We start from the raw sequence: 26,508 nt of genomic DNA, 5'->3' as shown, positions 1-26,508 counted from the left end.
GCATATAACCTTAGTGTTGACGTACCCATAAAATAACGAATATTTACAATATTTAACAGTTTTATTTAATTATTTACATAAATACTAACACAAATCGAAGGAAAAATAGTTTTACTTTTTTGTTATTGCTACAATATTTTACTTTTTAAATTTAATTTTGCAATAATAAAAAACAAATAGCATGTACACTAAGATATAAAGTGACATACACAACAAAAACATATGAACATGATTTAAAAATAAAGCAAAAGTTTCTCTACGCACTGAGTTATTTCTTTATGAACTCATTAACGAGCGGTCTCAGGTCCAAATTATCAAGCACAGTTTGATGTATGTGGACTATCGCTAAGCTGCTTAGTCTCTTCTGTCCCATTGTATATCTCAAATATGTCTTTAGTCGGCGAATAGCACTGAATGACCTATCGACTGTGGCTGTCGTCACTGGCACAGTGCGGAGGACCATCATGAATTTGGCAACTTCAGGCAGAAGCTCCTGGAGGGTGCTGTCTTCCAAAAGAAACTACCTTATGTCACGCATGGTCACTTTCTTCTGTTTGGCGATATCACCAAGCATGGACATGTGTAAGGAGAGCCTATCGGCATCCAAATCTTGGCGAAAGAATTCTCGCGTTTGCTGAAAGTTTGTTGTGCAACTATTCACAGCTGAGATGCATTCTTTCTCTACGGCTGTTATTTTTTGTAGTCCTGTAGATTCATGTCCGTGTTTAACACATGATTTTGCTCTGTCACACACGTCAGTGTATATTGATTTATAATACTATTTTGGGGTGTAGAACTTGTGATGTTTGGCAGCATCAGGATTTTCAAGTCTCTTAGGGGCGTGACGTTGCCAGGGCAATTCTGGCTCATCAACGTGGCTCGGTTTGCCCTCTGTGCATGTCAGCCAGAACTGCTCAAAACACATTCGCTTTTCTTGAAAGATGTCTGTCAAGTATTTTAGTTTTGATTCCATTACTGTAACACCAATGCGTGGAGACTGAATCTTACAGTTTACCTCTTCTGTTGGACTCATCACATGGCAGTGGAGGGAGAGAAAGAAAAATGTCTTGAAGTTAAGCATTGTCTCCAGGTATCCAGAACATTTTGATGCTGCGTCAGTAGAATCTTCTTCAGAAAATTTCTCATGAAAATTGAGAAGGTTTTCATAGTTTCTTAAGATCTGTTGCATACTGGAGGCTCTGAACGTCCACCGACGAGGGCAAAGTGGTCGCAGTCCAGTGTGGCCAGCCTTCTCATTTACATCAAAAATATTCCTAAATATTTGCATTCTTTTAGGGGATTTGAAAACAGTCTTTAAGAAGTCGTTGGCTAAATTCATTATGTCTCTGATTAATATATGTATAATAGTAAATATTAATTATATACTTAGTATATAGTAATAAGTCATGTGTTTTGCTGTCTCCGGTCATAGCCCCCCCAAAGTTGATGGTTTATCGGTCTGAGCCCCCCAAAGTTGATGGTGTAGAACATTTCAAATGTGTATTTAAAGTTAAGTTCATGTGGCATAATTCAGAGTAAACTTTACAAGAGAAGCAAAATAATACATTAGATCCTCTTAAGCAAAATTATTTGGGGGGCTCTGCCCCCACATCGTTAACATTGGGGGGGGGGGGCTTAAGCCCCATGGAGTCGGCGCCTATGCGTAAGAGGAAGGACATTGACAATTGGGTGAGTCAAAGTGTGAGCTGGGGCAATGGTTTAGCGCGGAAAACGATGAAGAAAGGTGAATGTGAGCAGACGTCCGAGGCTTTATTTTTGTGGTTTTCACATCTGCGAGGCGAGAGAAGTCCAGTAAGGGGTCCTATGGTGCAAGAAGCTAAGGCAATAGAATTTCAAAAGAAGTTTAAGGACGGCGAAGAAGGTTTTACCGGACGACGCTAGATAGCGTACGGAATCGGTAGCTTCTTCGCTCGAGCTAATAACGCTCGAAGCCCTCAAATATGGATCGTGAAGTGAAAGACGCGGTGAGTCATCATCTCCATGTTAAAATGTGACTTTGTCTTTCTTATCAATACAGTGATATGAAAATGAAAGATGATGGTGGGCTGAAACTGCCAGGACAGATATTTTACGTACGTGTCTAGGATTATTGTCGCATTAAAATGATATTCCATTGTGAACGCTCGAGCGTGAGGGACTCGAATGAGTACGTGCGAGCGAAAGTGGTTTGATGCAGTACTCTAATGCCCATGCACCAGAGTGTGCGACACTAAAATTGCCTAGCACTAATATATCCGGCACCAAATGTCCGACTTCCAGAACAGTAGACTTTGAAATCGAAGTCTTTTGTCGAGACTGAATGAATACCACCCATTGCCTAATTATTTCATGACAACGGGAAATGTCAATGTCATGTCAATTTGCTTCAACCGCTCTCCTCGCTTCCCCACCTGCCGCTGAGATATGCAATACCGCTTTCAGTTTGCTTCGCGGGAATTTCTATTTAAGTGGGGATGGCAACCCTGATTGGACCGGTTGCTGATGTCTGCTCCATCTTTTGGTGGATCGTATAATTAGTATTACATCATGAAAGAAGTACACATTGTCTTGTGTGAGGGAGGGAGGAACAGCGAAATAGTAAGATGATTGGTCTTCTTAATATAAGCGGCTTTGAACTGCTTTTAATATAATTGTTAAGATCTTATCGATAGCATTATAAGTGTCATGTCCAAAGGTTCTTCCCTGCCCGATAGGCACATCTGATAAAACGTGGGTGGCATCGTCAGTGCTGCAAACCGCATTATTTAACGACCAGACCAGCGAGCGTCTCTAGTCTCCTAAGAACAAACGATTCTGCAAACTTTCCCACACTGGAGAACAAGCAGTACAAATCTTGCTGCGAGTCATGCCGGAGGGGAGGTCTTGGGTTTGGATCGTTGGAAACGCACAGATTATTGCGGTTTTCTCTTCCGTTCCCCTTATTCATCGTCGCGATTGAGCTAAATGGAGAGAGAATTGCGGCGTAAAGGAGCGAACGTGTTTCTCGGACCTTTTCCTCTCAATTTGATGTAGCTTCGTAGGCACTTTCATACGCCACGGCAGCGTGCCACATTTGAAAATACGTGGCGACACACCCAGGATGGAATCAATTTATGATAATTTCTCGATTCATAAAAAAATTCAGATGTAACGAGGTTTCTGTTTTTAATACACAGATGGGAGCGGGCTACATAAATAATTTTATCGTTGAAGTTCTATGGCAACATCTTTAACTTTTCTTCACATTACTACATTGTAGTTCCTGAGGTATCGACAAAACGCTTTGAACTGATGGTCGTCTAACTGACAGGTCGATCGTTTTAATTCATGTTGCCCTGTGTATTCGTTATTTTTTTATTGCCAACTAAAATCATTCGTTCTATTTATTGATTTGGTTTATGTTACTTCGCTTTTCTGTCACACTTTTGTTGGCTGGCGCTAAAATAGACCTAGGAAGTAGTAGCGCCAGGCAACATGAATTAACCCGATCGACCTGTCGGTGAGACGGCAATCAGTCCAAAGCGATTTGTCGATATCATCCCCTAATAAGTCTACATCATCTGCATATGCTAACAACCGAGTCACACCATTTAATTTTACTCCTTCCTTAGTTTCTTTTATCTTCGTAACAGCACATTCTAAGGCAAATTTAAAGAGCAATGGAGACAATGCATCTCCTTGTTTTAATCCATCGTGAATTGTAACTTTTTTAGACACATTAATACCCACACGAATTTTACTTTCTGTTTCACTGGTGCATACTTTTATCATACTAACAAGCTTCTTAGGTATTCCAAACTCTACTAATATATTATATAGTTTATCTCGTTTGACTGAATCATATGCTTTTTTAAAATCAATGAATAGCTGATGGATATTTTGATTATATTTTCTCTCTCTCTCTCTCTCTCTCTCTCTCTCTCTCTCTCTCTCTCTCTCTCTCTCTCTCTCTCTCTCTCTCCCCCCCCGTTTTTCTAGTGCTCGTAGCAGTGAAGCACGTTTGCTTTAGTGACGTCAATACGGTGAGAAGGTTTGTGCTGTGCCACACCGTATATGTTTATACTATAAATTTCGAGACAAGAACGACACGAAAGTTTTCTATTCAGGACGAGACCGAGACTGCCAAGTCTCGTCTCTTCTCGATTCCGTCGCTTACAGCTCTGGGCACGAACGAAGACACGTGACCTCTGGTTCTTTTAGCGCACTAATCGGCAGAATGTCATCAGTGTCGACTAGAATGCGTTGTTACCCTCCAGATCTAGGAAATTAAATTTCCGGCTGATAGCCCTGCCAAATAATAGCTTAATGCAACGTAAGTTAACTCGATCGCGACGACGTAAATTATATATGGCAGTAATTTAATCGAACGTGTACGATCAATTCTTTTAAAGTTGAGTTATTTTCCAAATTATAAAGTTCATATTCAAACTACAAATATGAAGTTTGTCGACTTGAAATAACCGTGAATTATTAGCGTGATGTCATCTGTCTTCTCTACCAACCTTTTTATTTCTCTCTCCTAGTAAACAATCGATGCAAAGATATGGTTTAATGGACTGGCATACCTATCTAGTAAATGTCGTACTGCGATATAAATTATCTGCCTTTGCTAGCTAAACAGTCGAAAGGGAACAATCGATATAGCGTGAACTTTCGATATCTCGGAATCGACCAAAAGTGCAGGCATCGTAGTTTGGTGTACAAAGGTATATATCAAGCAACATATTCATTCGATAATATTCATTGATCTGTCATTAGCTGTCAGATAACATTATTTCGGACCTTCTCTTTGTTCCATATTTTCGGATTTGACCCCCCTTCTAAAAGAAACTGGGCACGGGTCTGATTTGCTAAATTAAAGATCCAGTTTTAAACAAATGAATTTCATTTCTTGATTATCATCAGGTAATAGTGAGTCAGTTAATGTTACAGTAACCAAAATGTCCATCACATGTTCATCATTTTTAAAAAGATCCAGAATTGAAACAAAACATAATCAGAGGAAAAGGCTACGTACAGTCACCGGCAATAGAAATGAGACACTTAATGCTGAAATACTATATTCCCTGCAAGGTGTGTGTGTTACCACAGATAAAGACATATAAGCAGATCTTCATCGAAGGCAGGAAACCCGCTGCACGGACCTCCCGCTCGGATCGTCCCCTCGCAAGAAGCTTCGGAATAATACGTTGGGAGGCGCTGCGAGGCACCACTCGAAATCTTGCTTCCACAAAAGAACAAGAGATGACATTGCTAAACCTAAGGGACAAATGGATGAAAAACTTAACAGGCAGGGAGGTGATAGAAGTGGTAGACGACAGAATAAAGATAAAGGAAGCGGGGCAGCAAGTGGGGAAATACCTGGGAGAAGTAAGAGAACGGCGGGGGAAAGCTATTAGAGAAGGCAGCGAAATGAGTGATCATGCTCCAGACGAGCCATCTTTATAGTGTAAGTGTGTGTAAAGCAAAATGTAGGCGTGTTTTGGTGATAGTGCAGGAAAAGAGAAGTGAGGAGAAAGACTGGAAGAAGAACTGCCGAGGAAGGGGAAGAATGTATATATAGGGGACAAAGTAAGAGACAGCTTAAAAGAAAACTAAATGTAACAAAATAGTGTAGAAAAATCAAAAATATGTAGTGCGTACAGCCTATGGCTCGCACAAAAAGAAAATAAAATCAACGCTCGGCTGCTAAGCCTGACGTCATCGAATTCACTTGCGAAGTCTCGGGGCATTCAAAACTGACCGCGAAGGCGCGACTTTCACTGGAAAATACCCGACTATTATACTCATTCCTAACAGAAAAGAGGTTACTGAAGAAGCAGCGTTATAAAATCGAGTACTTTTTTAAGGAACACTCAAGCAATTTACCACAGATATTCTGTGCGTAGCAACGAGGTAAATCGTTTATATGTGGTTTTATTTATCTTGCGTTTCTTTTGCATTTTCGACATAAATACCACATCAATAGATATAAGAGACGTTACTGAGTGAATTCAACAATCTTTATCTGTGGTGTTACGTAACTCTTCGGCGATACATAGGTTTGAATAGCAAATTTTCAATGGCAACTTCTACCACCGACGTAGAGTGAGGGAACACACGAAACGCCTTGCAGAGAAGCGAGTATTGCAGGATATAGGTTCTCCGCTTTTATTGCCGGTCACTGTACACTCGCATCGCTCACTGCTCCGACAGTTGTTACTTTATACAGCGTATTTGCAAAATATACAATTCACCTACATGATTGTATTGCGTTAAAGCCATAATTTCATACCTTCGTGCAAATCTGTCTCTCATTCTCATTAATGGTGATGAGAAAGCTTCTAGCACTGTGTACGATGCAAGTGGAATGAAACGCTATCAATATTACATTTTTAAAATTGTCGTGTCTCAGTCATCTGTGTTCCGAGTCCCACTTCGCAACCCATATTTGTTATTTTAATTCACTTTCTTTCAAATTACTGTGTTTTTACTATGTCGTCTTGCCTTGAGCAGGGTGTAAATAGCCTCTGTGCTGACCCACCCTTATGAATTTTATAAGGAGACAATAAAGCTAAAGTCGTATATATTTTTTGGCCGATCTCTGGTCGCTGATGTATTTTCTTTTTCATCTTTTCCAGGCGAATTCCCTGTGCTGTGCAACGCTAACGCTGTGGTCAACAACGGGACGGCGAGCGGAGGGACTTGCACTGGGACAGGGAGCGGGACAGGCAGTGGGACTGAGCGGACCCCCAGCCCCCCGCCTCCCGCAACCCCTCCCCCAATCAATACTCAGGTGAGTACAGTTCGGTTTGGCGGCAATGTGGAACCAGCTTAAGGAAGCTGGTGGCCTTAGGTTGGAACCGTGGGTCCTGTCACTTCAACATCGATTCTCATCGTCGCGATTAATCTCTAGAGTTGGGAAAGCGAATTGAAATAACCAGTACATCCCCCCCCCCCAAACCACCTCTCCAGGGGAACCAGGGTTGGCATGTTTAAGACACTTGGATTCAGTAGTATTCTGTTCCGTATCTGAACATACACTTTTGTTAATGCCATTGCATTTTATTGTTTTTGCAATAAAATGTGATGTTTTGGAACACGGCGTAGCCACGAGGGAAGGAGGGGCCAGCAGGAAGTAATGTGTATCCCCCGGAAAAGATGCATGATCCTTCAACTAACACAAATACGTATTTTAATAAGTTATTACTAGCAAAAAGATTCTGCATATGATGGTTGAGGTTCCTTATCAGTTAATCATCTTAGAAAATAGCGTTTTCGACACACAGTATTTTCTAAATGTTTACATTTTTTGAAACACGTTTTTTTGAAGAAAAAATGCCAATCCTAACGGCAGCTCTGGCTGGCGACTTCCCTTGAACAAATGTAGCAAATATGGCTGCGTCTATTCCATATTCCCTTATCTCGTTCATTTTGTGTTAGGTACTGTAATGTGTTCTCAACTCACAGCTTCTAATGAAACCTCAGCCGACTGTGCTTTCCCCCCACAGATTACTATCGCTGCTGTAAGTTGAGAGATTACGTTCCCATATGTTGTGCACGTGTCTCACAAGTCACAATTGCTGCAAACAGCAGTGTAATAATTTCTTATTTACGTTGATTTCCAGTATATCCTGCACACAGTTGGTCGTTTGTATGTTCGTCACACACAGGGGTAACTATTTTCATTTTCCAGCAAGGAATGTGGTGTATGATGTAGGATCATTTATTTCCTTCCTAAGAAATTACTACTGTGGTAGTCTGTGATTTTACGTTCATGATATTCAATTCTAGCTTCGGTGAATTAAGAACTAATAATGACATCTGTTGGTCTAGTGATTACATGAGATGGCGTTTACGTTTTCATGAAGTCTTGACCTCACTTATTCACATGTGTTTGGGCTTAGAGGGCAGTGCCTGTCTTGCCCGCCCCGAGTACTGGCCAATTGGCGTAGCTGCTGACTTTGAAGATTGATTTATCGACTGTGGCGGTCTCTACGGTACTCGCTTACAGTTCAGTAGACAAGCACTTTTGTTACATAACGTACCTCGGCAACGCCACCGCTCGTGGATCCACCGTACCAGTTTCCGATCGTGTTTGTTTCCCGCATCCCCCCCCCCCCCCGGAATCAGATTAGAGCAAAGTATGTTAAAAGGGCCTCGCCCGGCGTATTTTGTTCCGCCTAAATGGGCAGCAATTGTCGGTTGCCAGTTACCCTGAGGTAGAAGGCTCGCAGCGTGTGTGTGTGTGTGTGTGTGTGTGTACGCGTGCGGAATTGAGTTTGAAATTAAGTGTGACGTCGCGGTGCATGTTCCTGCCGGCTTCGTGTGAATGCAATTACCTCCTCCATCAGGTGTACGTGACCGTTTTTCTACCCCGAACCGGACGTCAAAAGAGTCGTTCCGAGGAAGAGAAGCTCTGGCAGACGGACAGTTAATGTTGTTAGGCGTGTTTCGTGGCACTCACGACAGATGGAGTTACGAGCTCAAAAGGTAACGATTGTATGTGCTCGGGTATGACTCATCGCACCAAGCGCCGTATTTCAACGTAACCGCGGAATGCTATCGTAGTTAGGTTAGGCTTTTAGTAAAAATACACTACATTTACCCTAACAACAGAAACTATTAACCTGACGCCAGAAGACGAAATACAACGCTTGACACAGAGAAGGTGTATGCGATGAGTTAGTCTCGAGTCCTCTAGTCTCGCGCCCGTCTTGGTTTCATATTACTTAAATTCACGTTTGTGTAGGCACGTCGTTCGATATCGTTCGCAAAAGCACTTGATGAATCTTGTCTATATTCCAAAATGTGTGTGTAGTGACTTTCATAAAATTAACTTTTAGACAGTTAGTAACACTGGATCCTTTCATCGAAGGATTGGAACAGAATTACTGTGGTTTCTTCATAGACAGGGGTTTTCAAACATTTTGCTGTCGTGGCTCTCCTCAGCTGCCAAAATCTTCACACGCTTCCCCTCAATAATAATACAATGCCTTTTTGACGGTCAAATCGCCTGTGGAGCGGCGGCTAGCGCGTCTGCCGCCATACTGGGTGCAACATCCGCATAACTGGAGCCGCTAGCTATGAAATGAAATAAGCTCATACAATTACATTGAGAGTTGCAATTAAAATGAGCACGTACCTTGTTACAAGAGGTGTTGGAAATGTTTAAAAACTTGGTAGTTTGCCACGCAGACGTCATGAAAATGTCTGTCTTTTGTGCAAGGCGCCGTAGGAGTTTCCACGGGCGACTTGACCGTGAAAAGCACTGTAGATGAATGCATGTGACCATGATAGCGAGACCCACACACAATCCCTTCATGTGTTTTATTTACTGTTGATACCCATACAAGTAATAAAAAAATATAATGTGTGATTAATACAGGAGATGTACAGGTTTTTTAGTGTTTATAAACTGGTGTCAATGCACTCAGCGATACGATAGTAATGGAAAAAGGATAAATACAGAGTAAGAAAACCTGGATACTGGGTGTTAATGACAGGCATATTGCAATGTTAGCAAAGTCAGTGAGATGTATGAGCGTACTTGCCGTAAAATACATATTTGAAAATTACAAGGTACATCTCGTCAGGATAGTTGTGCTTTTGATCTATATTTGGACTTGCCATGGCTGAGGCCTCCTTACTTAACTCTGGATACCCATTCATCACGAAACTCTCCAAAATTGAGACAGTGTTGCAGAAAGAAACAGTCTTCTCTTCTGCTGTAAAATTTTGTGGAGGGTTGCGTTGAATGGATCCTTGATGTTGTGTATCCTGTGAAAAGTAGTTTTCGAAGTGGAGATGAAGTTGTGACAAGTGTTCCACAAACAAGATTCCATTTCTTCCTTCAATTGTAGTCCTGTTTCTTGTAACAACGTACTTAATGTAGGAAGCAACCGCCAATGTTTCCATCTTCAACCTTTCTCTTCAAAAGCAACAACTTCCTTTTGAAAGCTGACACCTTGTCTGATAAGTGCAGAATCATTCCCTTGAAGATATACACTCAGAATAGTGTTGCCCACGAGACGAGACGAGACGAGACTTTGGTCTGTCCCGTCCCGTCTCGTGAAAATGCTGTCTCGTCTCGAAAATATTCCTTTGTCCCGTCTCGTGTCCCGTCTCGAAGGGTTCTGTCTCGTCTCGTCCCGTCTCGTTTTGTCCCGTCTCGTCTCGTAAAAGTGATCCGGAATATCATGCCAACAAAAGTCAAAAGTAGCAGAAACACGAAAAAATTTTCCGGAAAGTGGGATAAAGCTCCAAATATTTTACCCATTGCGTGGTGAGAATAAATAAGGTTCGTTAATCACGAGGACATTAATATTAAAAATGCAGTTTGTTGGTTACTGATTGCTAGGTATCTTATGAAATCTACCTTGTGGTTTTTCTCGTTTCATACAACTGTCTATCCATCGTACATTTATACCAAGTTTGTTAGAACCTGTCCCGTTTCCCGCGCTAGCGATCGCTCGACAGTTTTGGTGCCAATGAGAAACGAGAAAAAAGTCGTCTGCTGGGCAGCGAGGAGCGAATGGAACCAGAAGAGAGGAGCTTACGTAGACGTTGTTGCCACGTTGCGTATTTTAATTTGCTGCCTGGCTTTGGCTTTCCCTAGCACGGAGTTTAGGCGGTCTTCAGCAGCAACACCGCTTGGTTTTTGCTAGAAAAGCCAGCAATCAGCTAACGTGGGAAGCGGGACAGGTTGTAACAAACACGGTATAAGTGAGTGCTCTTTTTCATTACTGCTATACCTTTTGGAAGTCTTGAAATGTTTTCCAATATACCTTCTTTCTTTCTGAATGTCGAACTTCCGTGCACTATGAAAATGTACATTTTTTCTTTAAATTCTAAGCTTGGCGCTGGGGAGCAACAAAAAAGTTTTTAAATGTGTAGTACGAACACAAAAGACTATTTAAAATTTCAATATTTAGTATATTACAAATATAAAGCATTTATTGTTCTAAATATTGTTAAACATCTTCTATGACATAAGTTTCAAAAAGTGTTTCTTTGTGATATTGTACTGTTTCTTATGCTCAGCTTATGACGCACATACTTCTTTGTTTTCCCTTTAGCCTCTAAGTCCGGTACCACCACCGCTTGATCTAATTTATCCTTCGGCAAGCATGCATCTAGAAATATATGTCGGGGGAGGGTGTCCGACCCAAGTGTTTCAGAAAAAAATATAATAACAACATTAACGACAACAATCAAGCAAATGTTTAAATTAATGCATTAATATACTTCATAGGTCTATTCACTTGAATATGTAAATTAATCAATTCTATTATTGTTATTGCATGACATGTTACAAAGATGGTAGAAGAATAGTAATATAACAGCACAAATATTAGCTAATATCTAGCTTACGTGTAGTTAAGATCGTCAAAATCTGCATAAAAACAGCTGTCCTGGCAAGAAAATTAATGTCAAAAAAGGTGATGAATTGAATATTTGCTGAATAACAAAAAAAGATGTTACATCCAGTTGACGAAAAATAAAGTTCCTGATTAATATTTTATGCTCATTATTATAAGTAGTAGCGTACATAAAACTTCATTGATACTGCCATTCAAAGCAGTATGATCCCAATAGAATCCTTGTTTTCTAGTAAGTTCGGCAGGAATATGTAACCCTCGATTATGCTAAACAAATATATTTTTTGTTTACCTAGAGCAAGGCCCCAGGAGGATGCAAGAAGCCTTTCCTGCAAAAGTGTATGTTTTACGAAGCGAAGAAACGTGACAAAACCACCACGTATGGAAGGCAAACCTGCATTAAGTTTATATCGCACGTTTACAGAGCCGTGCCTCCTGAAGTTATAAAAATCCCAACTTCAATGATTCTTTTAGACATGCTATAGTTGAAAAAAATATGTTTAGATGCACCCAAAGTGCATCATTATCAGATTATGCATATAACGTGTTATTGGAATCAACATATTTGTGTAAATTGGGTGCCTCCCCGATGGCGTAGTAATAACGTCGATGTCTTGTAATGAAGGGTCCTGGCGTCGATACTCAATGGAGGCACAAAGTGGATCGGATCGCACTTTAAACTGTAGGTCGGTTTGCGATTTAGCCTATTTGCGAATCAAGTGGACTTAAAAAAACAACAAAAAGAAACAATGTCAACCTTAAGAATATTAGAATAAACTAATTCACCCGCAGGTAAGTCAAATTTCACATATCCTTCTTCATCCTCGTTCATAGACTTCCTGCAATACTCTTGTGTTGCATCCCACCAGGTGCGAAAAATGTGAAGTTATTATTTCCTCGTACTGCGTTATTTCTTTTCATAACAGTAAGGCTAAATTCTCGTTTTATCTGAACTTTTAAAAAATCTGCAAAATACGTCTCTATCTTTAAACAACCACCCTTTCCCATGTATGTGTAAAATAATCCCACTCTGTCTCAGAAAACCTCTTCCTACGATCAAATGAAGGAAACAACTCTCAAGTCTCAACAATTATAAATTTTTGCTTAAATTTCCTATCATTTATACAAACAGTAGCACGTCCTTTGGTGCAACACTGTCAACAGCTAATGTTACTTTCCTCGTCCTAATAAATTTACTTCCAACCAGTAACGGCGCCAGGGAAATTTGACTGGGGGGGGGGAAGGCTGACAAGAAAATATTTTAAGGGGGCAGTCACATTAAAACGCCCGAAAACACTACACATATACTGTATATACTTATATAATAATAATTACAAAAATAATTATTATTATATTCATGTATGGTGTTTTGTGTGTGTCTTTTATTTAGAGTGGACGTTTACTGCCTAAATTTACTTCTTGATTACGAGTTTATCTCCACATGATTCGTTTTAATAAAGACATTAATTCTTTTTTATTGGTAAGTTGCGTTGTCTCTAGTGGCCTATTTCAGTATTGAAAGACATTCATAATTTTATAATTCATCGTCTTTCTTGAGATGAAACTACTGATATAAGTATTTAAGTTATGAGATAATAATATAAATGATGAAAATAATGCTTCTAAGAGTTTAATTTTCTTGCAAAATAAACGTGACGTTGGAAGAAAAGAATCTTCTTAAGTATTGGAAACAATGTGAGGCACTTAGTGAAGTGCAATTCTCCTGTAGGAGAATTCTGCTGTATGTGCTTTGGAGAACACATTGCGCACCTTTGGTACGTCCAGGACTTGACATTTCTTCTCAATAGCAAGAACAGCCAAATGAGGCAGTTTGCATCCAGCATCCTGTTTCGAGCAAGCCTTTTCAAAGATTTTAAGGACAACCATCTTCGTAACGTTGAAGAGTTTTGGGCAAAATTTGTGTTTCACCTTTCAGGGAACGTTATCACAGGATAAAAAAATCAGTCAAAGGTTACAGTTATCTCATAATTCAAGAAATATTCTGACCCTGGCAATACTTACTCTTACTCTACCACTCCAACGTATGTCTGTGGTACCCAATTACAGGCACCTATGGAGTTCGTGGGAAGAAGTTCTTCGATTTTGATATGTACGAGAAAGAGCGAACCTGCATCTAATGATTGAAGAGTGGCAAATCCTAATAAGCGTTCTTTTACCTGCCCGCGATATGTTTTGAATCGAATTTTAAGTGTAATTTGTATTTTAAGGTTCACGTTCAATACATTTCCAAATAATATCCCCTCATTAGCTTCAAGAATATCGAAGAAATTCCCTTTGTTAAGGTTTCCTCAGACTCATCATCTCGAAATTCAAGTCCCTGAATAGTAAGAAACCGCGATGAATCCACAACTGACATGTAGTGTCGGTTTTTCTTCGATCACCTTTGGTCCCGGGTTCGATACCCAGTGGAGGAACTTTAAACTATAAGTCCAGTCCCGATTACTTACTTACTGTGCATAAAGTGGACTTCAAACGCCAAATCAACCAACCAACCAAATCTTGAATCAACTTTGAATGTCTTTTAATAATTAGCGTTGTCACTAACGACGACGATTAGATTAATTTGCCCATACTACAGATTATGTCTTGTGGTCCTGAAAATATTCGTGATGTTTTAAAATCATCCACATTCAACACTTTTTCCCAGTTCTTAAGACTGGTTAAAACTTAGGTTAATCTCGGCTATTACAGGACATAAATGAATGAGAAACCACCTATGCCCAGGACGGCGCTCGAATCTTGGACGAAACAAATTAATATTTGTTAATCAAGTTGGTATTATAAGCAGGAAAGTGATATCATGCAGAATACACCACTTTGAAAAGGTGAAAATCGTCATACTCTTATAAATGAATTCTCTTATTATTCGATATTTAATTAACTTCAGTTTGGGGGCCCGGGTGGGGGGCGAAGTGTCTGACATGGGGCGTGTCCCCCTGCCCCCTCTGGCGTCGTCACTGCTTCCAACCCTCTAATAATTTCGCTGCTGATAGCCTCACCTTCGAAATGGAAGCTTGTGTGTCGGCGAATAATACAAAGGACTTGTGTTCACTGTCCCTCTTTCATTCAAAGTCTGCCGTTTTCCTTTTCAGCTTTTCCTGCAAAACTTCCTGGCAGAAAGCAATCCAAATTACAGAATTTTTATTGCCCCTCCCTTGCATCAACTTTCATTCCTACTTTAGGCCTGGATTTATGGCACGTAACCGCTACTGCAGGTCAACCTCGCCCTATGTTTGGCGTTTGCCTCCAGAAGCAACGGTGTCCATTGTTCAAAGCAAAACCTTTGTCAGTGGGGAACGGCGAAAAATAGTCTCGGAATACACCCTGGTCGTAAACAAGCTCCCGCCACCCTGACATTGCTGTCAGCTTCCCTCTGAAGTTCGATAAAACTACTTTGTGAAATGTGTTTAATACCGAGTGAAAATGTAGACAGTGTAGATACTACATGTATTTTGCTCATAAACTTGGAGGATAAATTTACAGAATAAAAAGAACAGCTACAGCATTCCTTCATCTGATTTACAGAAAGGCTAATCGGGACTGGACCCACAGTTAAATAAGAAATAAAGAAATAAAAAAATCATTGGAAATAACCTTCCAACGGACGTAAAAAAATCGAATTCAACCACCTGCACAATGCCTGAGGGAAACAACAAGAATTTTCTCAACAAAGACATATCCGAAATTTCCATAACATTCTAATAATTTCGCAACCCGTGCAAATAATCATGTGGTAAAATCTTGTTGTGGTTCCCTGTAAACACTAAAATCACCAAATTACTTCTTTCCATATTTCTCGTATTTTCTCCTCCTCTTTAGCTCTCAGCTGTTCGGAGTGGTATAATGCAAGATTATTTGTCCCTAATTATCTCCTTCTCTTAGTCTTGCTTATAGCTTGGACTCCTTAATAACTTTCCCAACAACTCCTTATCAATTTGTACTGCCATGTTTCCTACAATGCTTTTCCTACTTCCTAATAACAATCACTTCTGTACACCCTTTGATGTAAAAATTAAATAATAAAAATAAACCATATCCGTCGGTCCGTTTATCTTTCCAACCTATAGAGCTGAGACTATTTTTACAAGATAAACCTCGGACGCAGACATTCCACGATCTTTTGGCCCCTCCTTCCACCTTCTCTACCTGCCCTTTTACATGATGTTATTCAGAATTGTATTAGTATCTGAAGTACCGTGCGTCCATTTCGATCTGCAGCCGAGAGATCGGGAGAAACGTGGCGGGCGGCGCTGACGGAGGTGCCGACATTTGCGGCCTGTAATGCCCGCATATTTTTATGGACATATGCAGACATTTATATAAATATTGCAAAACTAGCACTAACCTGTGTTATAAGAGTTGTTCAAAGTGATGTCCACCTACATTCACACATTCCTGGCATCGTTTGATGAAATTTTGATTCACACGCAAAAGTTCTTCTTCCGTAATTCTTCCTAGTTCTGCCCTTAAATTGTCTTTTAGTTCGTCGATGCTATGAGGGTTATTTCGGTAGACTCTATTTTTCAAGGTTCCCCACAAATAATAGTCACATACGGTAAGATCTGGCGAACGTGAAGGCCATAAACCTCTTGAAATTATTCTGTCATCAAACACCTCCCTTATAGCGTCCAAAGAATCAGCGGCGGTATGGGCTGTGGCCGAATCTTGTTGAAAATACCCATATTGTCTCTCATTATCTGATAACAACTGAAAAAACGGCGCGAGTATTTGTGTGCGGTACCTCTCTGAATTTATTGTGTCTTCAAAAAATATAGGCCCTATTATTCTTTTGGCACTTACAGCACACCACACACCAATTTTTGCATCGTGTAACGGAACTTCGTGTATTATTCGGGGATTTTCAGTGCTCCAGTATCTATTGTTCTGTGAACAAACATGACCACGCAAGTGAAACCATGCCACATCCGAAAAAAATATTAACTGTGGATCAACAATACCATCTACAATATTCTGCAAAACCCAATTACAGAAATTTACTATACTTACGTTGTCAGGGGGCCGTAATTCTTGCACTATAGAAACTCTGTACGGTTTTAATTTTAGTAGCTTAGTGGCTGTATGTGCTGATGATTTTGACACGCCCATCACCTGTGAAACACGGCGTAGAGGTTTGTTTGGAGAACGTTCTAACGCTGCACCAATTTCATCGAGTTTTGATTCGGTTAGAATCCGTCGTTTTTGCTTAGGTGTTTTAAAATTTAACGATCCAGTTTCTCGTAATTTAAGGACAAGACGTCTAACCGTATCTCTATGTGGAGGTGAAACGCCTGGGAATTTCTGTACAAATTGCCTACACACGTCTCGACACGAGTCTGTTTTCACGTAAGTGTCATACATAAAAATTCTTTGTTCTAACGTGAACCTTGCGGCTGGCATTCCAATCGTCTGACTGACACAACACACATACACACTGCAATAACACAAACAAGTAACGGCAAGTAACCAAGAATAACACTCTTACGCACAGTAAGAAATTAACACGCTCTTGGTTTACATCTGCCTGCCACTATAATCACAGCTCTGTAGTCGCGAAGGAACAAAGAACTTGAGCTAGGAGATTTCGGATTGCAAGGAAGCTCACGAACACCATTAGCTTTTAACGGTTCGTCTGCAACGTAATCTTGATACAGTATTGCACATTCGAAACCTCCAAACGATCCCCATCGACACAAAACTCTTTCAAGGATATAAACTTAAGCAGAACGTTACTGGTCAAAACTATGATTAAAATGTTTTACAGAGTATTATCTGTGGCTCTTAATATAATTTCTAAAGCGTATTTATTTGTGTATATAAGGGTGGAACTTGGAAGAATTACAGAAGAACTTTTGCGTGTTATAACACAGGTTAGTGCTCGTTTTGCAAGATGTCCACAAAAATAAGCGGGCATTACAGGCCTCAAATGTCGGCATCTCCGTCAGCGCCGCCCGCCACGTTTCTCCCGATCTCTCGGCTGCAGATCGAAATGGACGCACTGTACTATCGTAACATAAAGTTATTAACCTGGAATATTCTTTTTTAAAAAATGGGGAGTAACGCTGTGTTTCGAAAGAGTATAGGAAATAAGTTTAGGTATTCATTCATGCCTCTCTCTAGAATAGTCTTCTTATTTTGACTTAATACACGCTTATCAACGTTTCTAATTGAAATACTTTATTCCAAGCAAACAAGTATTTGCAACTGATTAAAAATTTTGCTTTTATTTTTTCGAGACATTCGAGACGAGACGAGACTTTTCAAAAGCCGTCCCGTCCCGTCTCGTGTCTCGTCTCGAAAACGAGACGAGAAAGGCATTCCGTCTCGTCCCGTCTCGAATTTCAAAAGGCTTGTCCCGTCTCGTGTCTCGTCTCGTTTTCGAGACGAGACGGGACATGTCCCGTCCCGTGAACAACACTAACTCAGAACATTTAGTTTGACGAGAGATGACATTACCGAGGAACAACCAACGTGCGTTGCAATAATACAGAAGATATTATTGATATATTTTTTTTAATACATTATGTGTATCAAATTGATACACATGGTGTCTCCTATCGCAGGCCATGCATATCAGATTTATACACAATTGCAGGCAGCCATGTATAGTTCCTGGATACAGCTAGTTTGAAAACAAATGTGTGTATGAAACAACTGTGTTACTACGGGGTGTGTATAATTGTTATGCACGCCCTAGGGAAGAATACATTTTATGGAGTGTATCATACAGGCCGTGTGCATGATAAGTATACACACCATCCAATTAGCTCAGGCGTCCCACAAGAAAAAGCAAAATTCGGTGTGGCAGTTAAAGTGTTAAACTTTCAGAAAAAAAATCCAAAACTCATTACTCGTCGGTCACACCTCTATATATTCGACCTTGCATCTTGGGTATTAATTTCAAATGTGGAGTACTGAATTGTTCTTAAGAGTGGCGAGTTGCCTAAGTTGTTAGGTTGTTCTAATAATACATTTGCTGTGTATTTATGCTAAGGAAACGTAACCTAACAACGTAGGCATTCCTCGTCTGACGCAGCCTCAGCAGACTGCGCATGCGCTCTACCGCATTCTAGAAGAATTTTTTGTCCGCCTTCACATTCAATTTGTCTCAACAAAAGACAATAAAAGCTTTGCGCGGTGACGTCAGAACGCAAGGCTGCTCTCGCGTTGTGCGATAAGAGAGACCTGCTGCAACAAGGTGCAGGTTGCGCCACACGCTCTAATATTTCCCAGTGTCGCAAGCGATGTGGAAAAGGCAACCTTTTTACGCCAAGTAATCCTATTTAGATGCTCTTAAACATCGGAATTTTGACTCGCAACTGTTCTTCACGATTACACTCTTTTGTTCTTATCGATCAGGATTTCCACCACGGTTCACACGCTCTCGGGGAGATTCAAGACCGAAGCGACAGGCGACACGCGCCGCTTGGGAACGAGCCAATCAACAGCAACGTTTCACACCGTAGCGACATAACGGTCTCCCACAAGCCTGCGTTCGATTGGTGAAATCTTCAAGCGACACGTGTCGCTTCGGTGTGAAACTTTCTTAATGGAGCTTTGGTTCTTTTGCCAACTTATTTTTACCGGTCGGAAGTTCAATGTGCTTCACGCGGGAAACCGGTTCGGCCACTCTAGCAAACCTCCACCTCGTTGGCTTCAACCTTATACAATTTCTAGCTTCGCTTTTGCTTTAACAGGTGGCGTGCGCCTCGCAGCAAAGGATACGGCCATCTTGTTCTAATTTTCTGAATATCGGCATTCAGTGTAATGCATATGTATTACGGCAAACACGCAAGTCTGATAAGTGAATCATGCAACACGGGGATTAGTGGAGATATGTACAGTTGGCAGTGGGTGCTAAGATTACGTAAATACAGCTTTTCCCGTCGCTCAGCGCTTTACCATGTGCCGGTGAGTTGCAAGTTCATTACGTGTCCGTATGGGAATTGTTCGTCCATAATGTAAAGTAAATAATAGGTTTTGCGTTATCGAACGGGTCTTGTACTGACTTTGTTGTTTATCATAGGGCTTGTACGTCAATTCTGTTAACGCCGTGCGTTCCGGGACTTTGTAATATGCACCGATCTCGATGTCTATATGTCGTAAATGTTCAAAGGTACACATGCACGTTTGTCATTTTTTGATCATTTCAAATGTCTGTCCAGAATACAATTTTGGAACATCGGTCAGAAACAAGGAGGAGTTTTAGAGCATCACTTAGGCTACACCTTGCTGACAAGAATCTTGAAAATGAGTGGGCGGTTTGGGAGTGGACTGCCGTATATTTTAAAATTTCTAAACTTAACTTTTTTCCCCAGCAGCTTGATTCCTTAGAGGACTAGTCTGGTATTAAATCTGAGCGAAATCGCTCGACACCTTTTTAAGATGGCGAACGAGAAATTAGTGTTCCCCCTATGTTGCATGGTAGCGAGACAAGACTTGGCCGAGTCTCGGGTCTCGTCTCGAAATACATAGCATAAACAGCTGGTCACCGCTTAGCAATTGAGGCAAACTCTAAAATCACATTTTTCTGTTTGACGTCTCGTTCAGACGCTACGAACCTTCGAGAAACTGCATTTTATCCTGGATACGTGCAGTTACACAGCTCAAGATCACAATTTCCACTAATGGATTGACTTTGTAATCACTGTAAACGAAACCCATCACTTACCTATAAATAATCAGAAGATATCACTTGACTTCGTATGTCTGAAGAAAAGGCTCATAGTAAAGAAAGTTTGGTATAGGTAAGTTTTTGAAATATCATACCAAGGTGTGAACGGGACTAGAAAAAAAAATTGAACAGATTATTTAAAGGAATAGGCGGCTCAATGCGTGTGGCAGACTTAAAAGCTGTTCCTCTAACTTGTGCTGGCTCCAACTGCCATAAAATGCAGTTTTTGAGCCACAGTATCTATTTTGTTTCCTGGGACTGCACGTTCAGGTACATGACATGATCGATTTATTTAAGTTAGGTAAAAACCGCAATAACCTCAGGCCATGATATTACTGTAAATAATCTTTGTAGCTGTGTTTAAATCGAAGAGATAATTACGTAAAGTTATGACAGTCAGTATTTAGCATAAACTTGGAATATTAATGTGTTTCGGCTCCTCGATTTGCTTTTTTCTAACTTTATTACCTTAATCCATTAAAGAAGTATTGATTTTCGCGATTGGTCGAAAGTGGTAAAGCCGAAGTAAAATAAACTAAACCAATCTTATCAAATAAGCATTGAGTTGGACATCCTAACATTATTTGCATTGCATATAAAATACACACATAGCAGGCGACCGCAGACAACTTTGTAGAGGAATACAAATAAGAAAAAAAGTTGTTCTAAACAAACTAGGATATACCTATCTTCAAAATCGTGTTACGTTATCTTTACGGATGATAGTAGAGAAGCAGAGAGAGAAGGGAATAATGAACAAATAAAGGCAAATGAACGAGAGCGCGAGAATGAAAGAAAGAAAGAAAAGGAAAAGAGAGATACATGACAGAAACTGGAGAGAGAGAGAGAAGGGAGAATAAAGGAGAAACCATAACGTGGCAAAGAAGACGAGTTGAAGAAAAAAAGGCAAAAACAAACAAGGAGAGAGAGATTGCTTCTAAAAGACAACAGCAAGACAGATGAAAACCTAGAAAAAGTAGGACAGAAAAACCGAAAGAACACGAATATAAGAACAAAGTAAATAACAAGAAAACAATCTTCGTGTGGTTCCCCCCCCCCAAAAAAAAAAACAACCGAAGCGCGCAAACATTAAAAAAGAAGTTTTAACTTTTCGATGGAACCGTTTTGTTGGAACAGCGCGTTTCGTTATTGTTGGAAGAAAATTGTGACCTGCTAACAACCAAAAGAGGAGTTTGTCAAAGTATGCACTGACGCTAATTTGGATTGGGCCTACAGTTTAAAGTGTGTTGAAAGATCCGTGTTACCTTTGCTGCTACCCCCTTGATTACAAGGCGAATGATGTAATCAACTGCGCTGTATTCCATTTATAAGGTTTGTATTTGGTATTTCTTGAAACGGGAATGTTTTCCCCAGCTTCAGTCGAGATTGTAAGCCATCACTTCACATTCGAGTCCTGCTTGGGACTCGTTCCAGTCTCCCACTCTCGAGCGTATACAATAAAATATTTTAATCCGGCAGAAATCATGTATGTAAGATATCCGACCTGGTAGTTTAATCCCACAATGCTCTGTTTTGTTTTCACGTTATTGGTAAGATAGACTAAATTACATATTAGCAGAGGTGATGACTGTGTTTACGTAAGTTTCAATTTCACTACGTCTGTCACTTCGCGATCCATATTTGAGGGCCACTACCACAGGCAAATTACGGTTACACGTGTATAGTCCACGCGTTTACTTCCTTAACGTCGAAGAACTAAAGAAAACCGCCGCCGCAAACGTGGGTGGGGATAAATAAGCGGGCGAGTTGTTTTCGTTCAATCACACTCAATCTTCAGCTAATGGGCGCAGCTGTCATTCTGCTCGTCTACTCCACGTGGAGTCCTTGAGCCAATAGGCGCAGCTGTCGTTCTGCTCGTCTACTCCACGTGGAGTCTGTCGCGGATACGCTGTTGCCGTACTTTGCAACTTCAATATGGAAACCGTGGGAAGGTGGTTGTGCGCAGAGGGACAAGGTGGCGTAGAGTAGATGTGGCAACACTGTGCGTTGAATGTGATTGTTGGAGCTGTTGGGCGCGCTCCGTCGACTTCAAAGCCGGCCGGTCGTTAACGTAGCTAGCGCGTCGACTATACTATTGGGCTTCGAGTGTATACCGCTCGTTTTGCCTGTTCGAGCGTTATTCGTTGGAGCGAAGCAGCTCTCAATTCCGTACGCTATCTAGCGTCGTCCGTGCGAACTATTGGGAGCTCGATTGAAATCCTCTCCCTGCAGCACTCTACTTCACATGTAATCATACTTTGGTACAATGCAAAGATATTACAAAGGAAGTTACCGATCATGAGTTTGGACGCAATGCGAAGTTCAAGAAATGAAATAAAACTCCAATCAACTGTTGACAAGTTCTGCACCAGCATCAGTAAAATTGCATTTCGTAAATCACATGATATGTAAGGGAAAATGTAGTAAAATATTGTTACTTATCCCGTTACTACTTATGCGCCCGACTGTACGCTACCGATCGATATTATTTCTCGCTTTGAACTTCGATCAACCTCTGCAGGCCCCTTCAATGGTATGACACAACACGTGGTGCAAGTTGCTATTGAAACCGAACAAGGTATATTATGTATAATGTTTACACGATACGAACATGATCATGCCAGTCCCTCGTATAAAGTTGCGTGATGGGGACTGCCAACGCTGTCATTTCAGATGCCGATAAGGAAACACATCCTGTTTTCCATCAACGCGGAATGACCATAATTTGCAAAATGGATCTTTGTAAGGCATTCAGTCGTGTGTTCGCCGGACACGTAAGTGCGTTTCGATTTTTGTTCCCGAGTGATATTGAGTAACGTAGAACCAATTTATTTTTCCTGGAAAACGTGGTCGTAAGAATTGCCCTTGTGTGGATGATGGCAAGGGCGTGCCGAAAAGATAAGCTGACTAGGGTTGCAGTCCAATCCAAATGCAGGAATGGAAAAATATAATTTTGAGAAGAACAGTCCAGGAACTTTGATGTTATTTATAGGAGTATGCGTACCTCAGAAAGTGTGAAAGTGATAAATATTTTTTTACGAGAAATCATTTTATACTGAGGAGCGATTCCACTTATTCATTCATGTGAAAATAGCATTTTTACTAATTGAACTTAAATCAGCACACCTGGTCAGGCGAAGGTAAATTATTATGAAGTAAATAATACTGAACAAGTAAGTATGTAATAAAGGAGCTAATTTTTAAAAAGGTATTATTTGATTAATCTAAAATCTGTTTGCAAGATATAGGAAAGTTGTGATACAAAATTAGTCTAATAACAATGCAATGTTTAAAGAAAACAAAGCCACAGGCTGAACTTCACCCATGAATAAAAGGGTTTCGAATTCTGACATTATAGTGTGTGTGTGAGAAAGATATTAGGTCTCAAGGTCAGGCTCTCTCAAAATAATCGTGGCTAAAGTACTGTATAATAACTAAAGATAAAATGTTTTCTCTTTGAGATTATATTCTTTGAACTGATTGGTTCAGTGTAGTCTTAAAACTTTTTCCTTTCCGATTCCTTTGGAAGAGAGACTTGCCTGTTCTTTCAATGCCTTGGAAAGTGGTACAGTGGGATCCATGAGTATTACCGTGCAAATTGTCCATGACTATTGTCATTAATTTATCTCTTACATTCTGTTTTTTTAAGCGACGGATTTTTATGTATGCTGCTCAACTGCTTCTTTTGAGTTTTATCTTAATTCTTGAAGCTCTTATTGCGTCAAATAAAGTGCACGAACATGGTGATGGACAATTTGGACGGTAATGCTCATGGATCCCACGGCACCAGACTCAAAAGGACGAAATTTGGCAAATTGTCCATGATTATTTTCATTCTTTTTCTCTTGCATGCTACGTGTTTTTAAGGAATGGCCGAGTTTGTCAGCATCCTGTTTGGCGTTTCGTTTCAATTCTTGAAGCTCTCTCTCATTGCGTAAAACAAACAAACAAAAAGGAAACGTAGTGAACAATTTGCTTGTTAATACTTATTCATCCCACTCTACAATGATGGACATGCTAACTAATAGCTCGGTGACATAAGGTTACTCGATCATGTCATCCGTTTGTTAATGAGGGACAATAATCTACCTTGAATAACTATCGATATCTCGAAAGCTAATATTTGACTGATGTTGACTACTTGCTAAATGCCAGCTGAGCTTGACGTAACGTAATATCGTTTAGTTTTAATGTTTCGGTATCTACATAACTAGAATTCATTATGTTTTGAAGTGCAAGTAATGGAGGGTGATTCCCTCGCTAGAGACCCCACACTTTTGTCTATAAAACTGCAATTTACTTCAAGTTTGTATTGAAAATTTGTGTGCACGTAACTTGAACAATGTAAAACAGGATCTGCTCATATCCGATGCTGAAAATGATCCACTCCACATGCAAGCACTCTTGTACACGTCTCTCCAAATTCTGGAACACGTTCTTTAAGTGGCGTCGGTAATGACTTCAATCTCTTGACGTATAGCTTGTTGCAGGGCTGCGATTGTGCGGGGTTTATTTCTGTATACGTTCAATAAGCCCCAAAGAAAGAAGTCGGCTGTGGTGAGATCGGGAGATCTTGGTAGCCAAAGATTTTTTGAGATGATTCGGTCTCCAAAAAAAAAACTTTTAATTTCTCTCATGCTGATATTTGAAGTGTGGCATGTCGCACCGTCTTGTTGAAAATATCCATCAGTTAGTTAATCATATGTTAACTGATTGACAAACTCAGTGATTATTCCCAGGAAGACTTCCGTGTTAACAGTTTGTTCAAAATAATAATAATAATAGGGCCTATAATTGGCCTACGAGACACTCCGCACCACACTCCAATTTTCAGAGAATACAAAGGCTGTTCATGTATTGCACGAGGATTTTATTCTGCCCATATACGCGTGTTTTGAGAGTTTATATAGCCACTCAGATGAAACCATGATTCATCCGTAAGCCAAGTGAGGTCTAAAATCCCAGGATTCTAAGTAAGAAAATTTTGAAACCATAAACAAGACCGCACACGTTTTTCGTGGTCTGTCGGTTGCAATTCTTGAACACATGACACGCGGTAAGCGTGTAGTTTTGATTTTTTTTGCATCTTTTTGACACGTGGAATATGGGAGATTAGTTTCTTGGGAAAGTCATTGCAATGATTTTGATGATGATGCCAGTAATCGCTCCTTTACATCCTGTTTTGTCTCTTCAGACATTTTCAGGCATCCTGAATCATGTGTGACAAGACTTCCGTTGTCTCTAACTTTCTTACCAATTTCTGGATACAACACTTTCAAGGTACACGTCTCACACGAAATTTAGTCTGGAATGCCCTTTGACATGTTTTAAATGAACCAGTTTGCCAGTATTTACGAAACAGGGGAGCACCTTAAAGTTTACATTCGAGCCAACACTACCGAGATGCATTGTCGCGGAACAAAACAAATGAAGGTCACTGGAAGAGTCCAAACCTATTGCGAGGGGCTAGATCCTGTTTTACATTGTTCAAGGTGCATACAAAACTTTAAGTAAATGGCAGTTTTCCTTTTATAGACAAAAGCTTGGGGCCTCTAGCGAGGAAATTACCCGATATAAGATAGATGACATCTGGAACTCTTGATTACAAAATACCGGGTGTCCCAGAAGTCTTTCCCTGATTACAAACTGTATTCATATCCGATATATGCAATGTAGAATGTGAAAATGGTACCAAAATGTTGGAAAAGTAACCAAGTTTATTTGTTGCAGGTTTCAGTAATGTGGCTGTAGTGTAGCAGTGTCAGTGCCAAGGAATCCGGAATTAATGCTCTTGACATCGGGTGGCATCTTTCCATACAATGTTTCTTGAACTTGACAGGATTTGGGAATGAAGATAAATTCCATTTTTTAAATACCAACTTATTGATGACAGATATTCTAGACAAAATAATTCTGTACATTTGAAAGTTCCTCTGCACTGTTATTGGTGACCGGGTCTCGTGATACCAGAGGACATGCTGAGCTTTTTCCTGCTTTGTGAACATTTCCGGTTTTCTGGGCACTGACACTGCTACACTTCAGCCACATTACTCAAACCTGAACAAAAAAACTTGGTTACTTTTCCAACATTTTGGCACAACTTTCACATCTCTACCTTGCATATGCTATAGCTAGGGACATTGAATTTACGCGATGCGCGAAATCGCGAAATGTGAAAAAAAGATGCAATTTTGAACATTCTGCACGTAACTACACCCCAATGATGAAATATGCATGAGTTTCATTCGCGAACTAATGCGAAATATGTGCTTTTCCACGAGATGAACGCTTTTTCGCGAAATATCATCAAATTAAATAGAAAACACGCAAAATCCGGCAATCGAGGTCGTGCGCGCAAACTGTCGATTTGTAACTAAACGTTTGCCTAAAGTTTCCTACCACTTACGTACAGCTGAAGAACGTTTTATCTTCGATCACATCAGGAAGACGCTGCAA

General features: G+C 40.3%; 1 protein-coding gene across 3 annotated transcripts in view; it reads left to right on the top strand.

The window, feature by feature from the left end:
* Positions 1–26,508, top strand: part of tay (tay bridge kinase) — a 624,643-nt gene that overhangs the window by 548,216 nt on the left and 49,919 nt on the right. For all 3 annotated transcript variants that reach the window (XM_083123369.1, XM_083123368.1, XM_083123367.1), the window contains one exon: positions 6,621–6,775. In XM_083123369.1, coding sequence (XP_082979495.1) covers positions 6,621–6,775 — 155 coding nt within the window. The remainder of the gene's footprint in view (positions 1–6,620; positions 6,776–26,508) is intronic.

Source organism: Lepisma saccharinum, chromosome 6, assembly GCF_977018435.1.
Source record: "Lepisma saccharinum chromosome 6, izLepSacc3.1, whole genome shotgun sequence".
NCBI lineage: Eukaryota > Metazoa > Arthropoda > Insecta > Zygentoma > Lepismatidae > Lepisma > Lepisma saccharinum.
The sequence above is the reverse complement of the archived record's forward strand: the minus strand, read 5'-3'. Positions and strand labels throughout refer to the sequence as shown.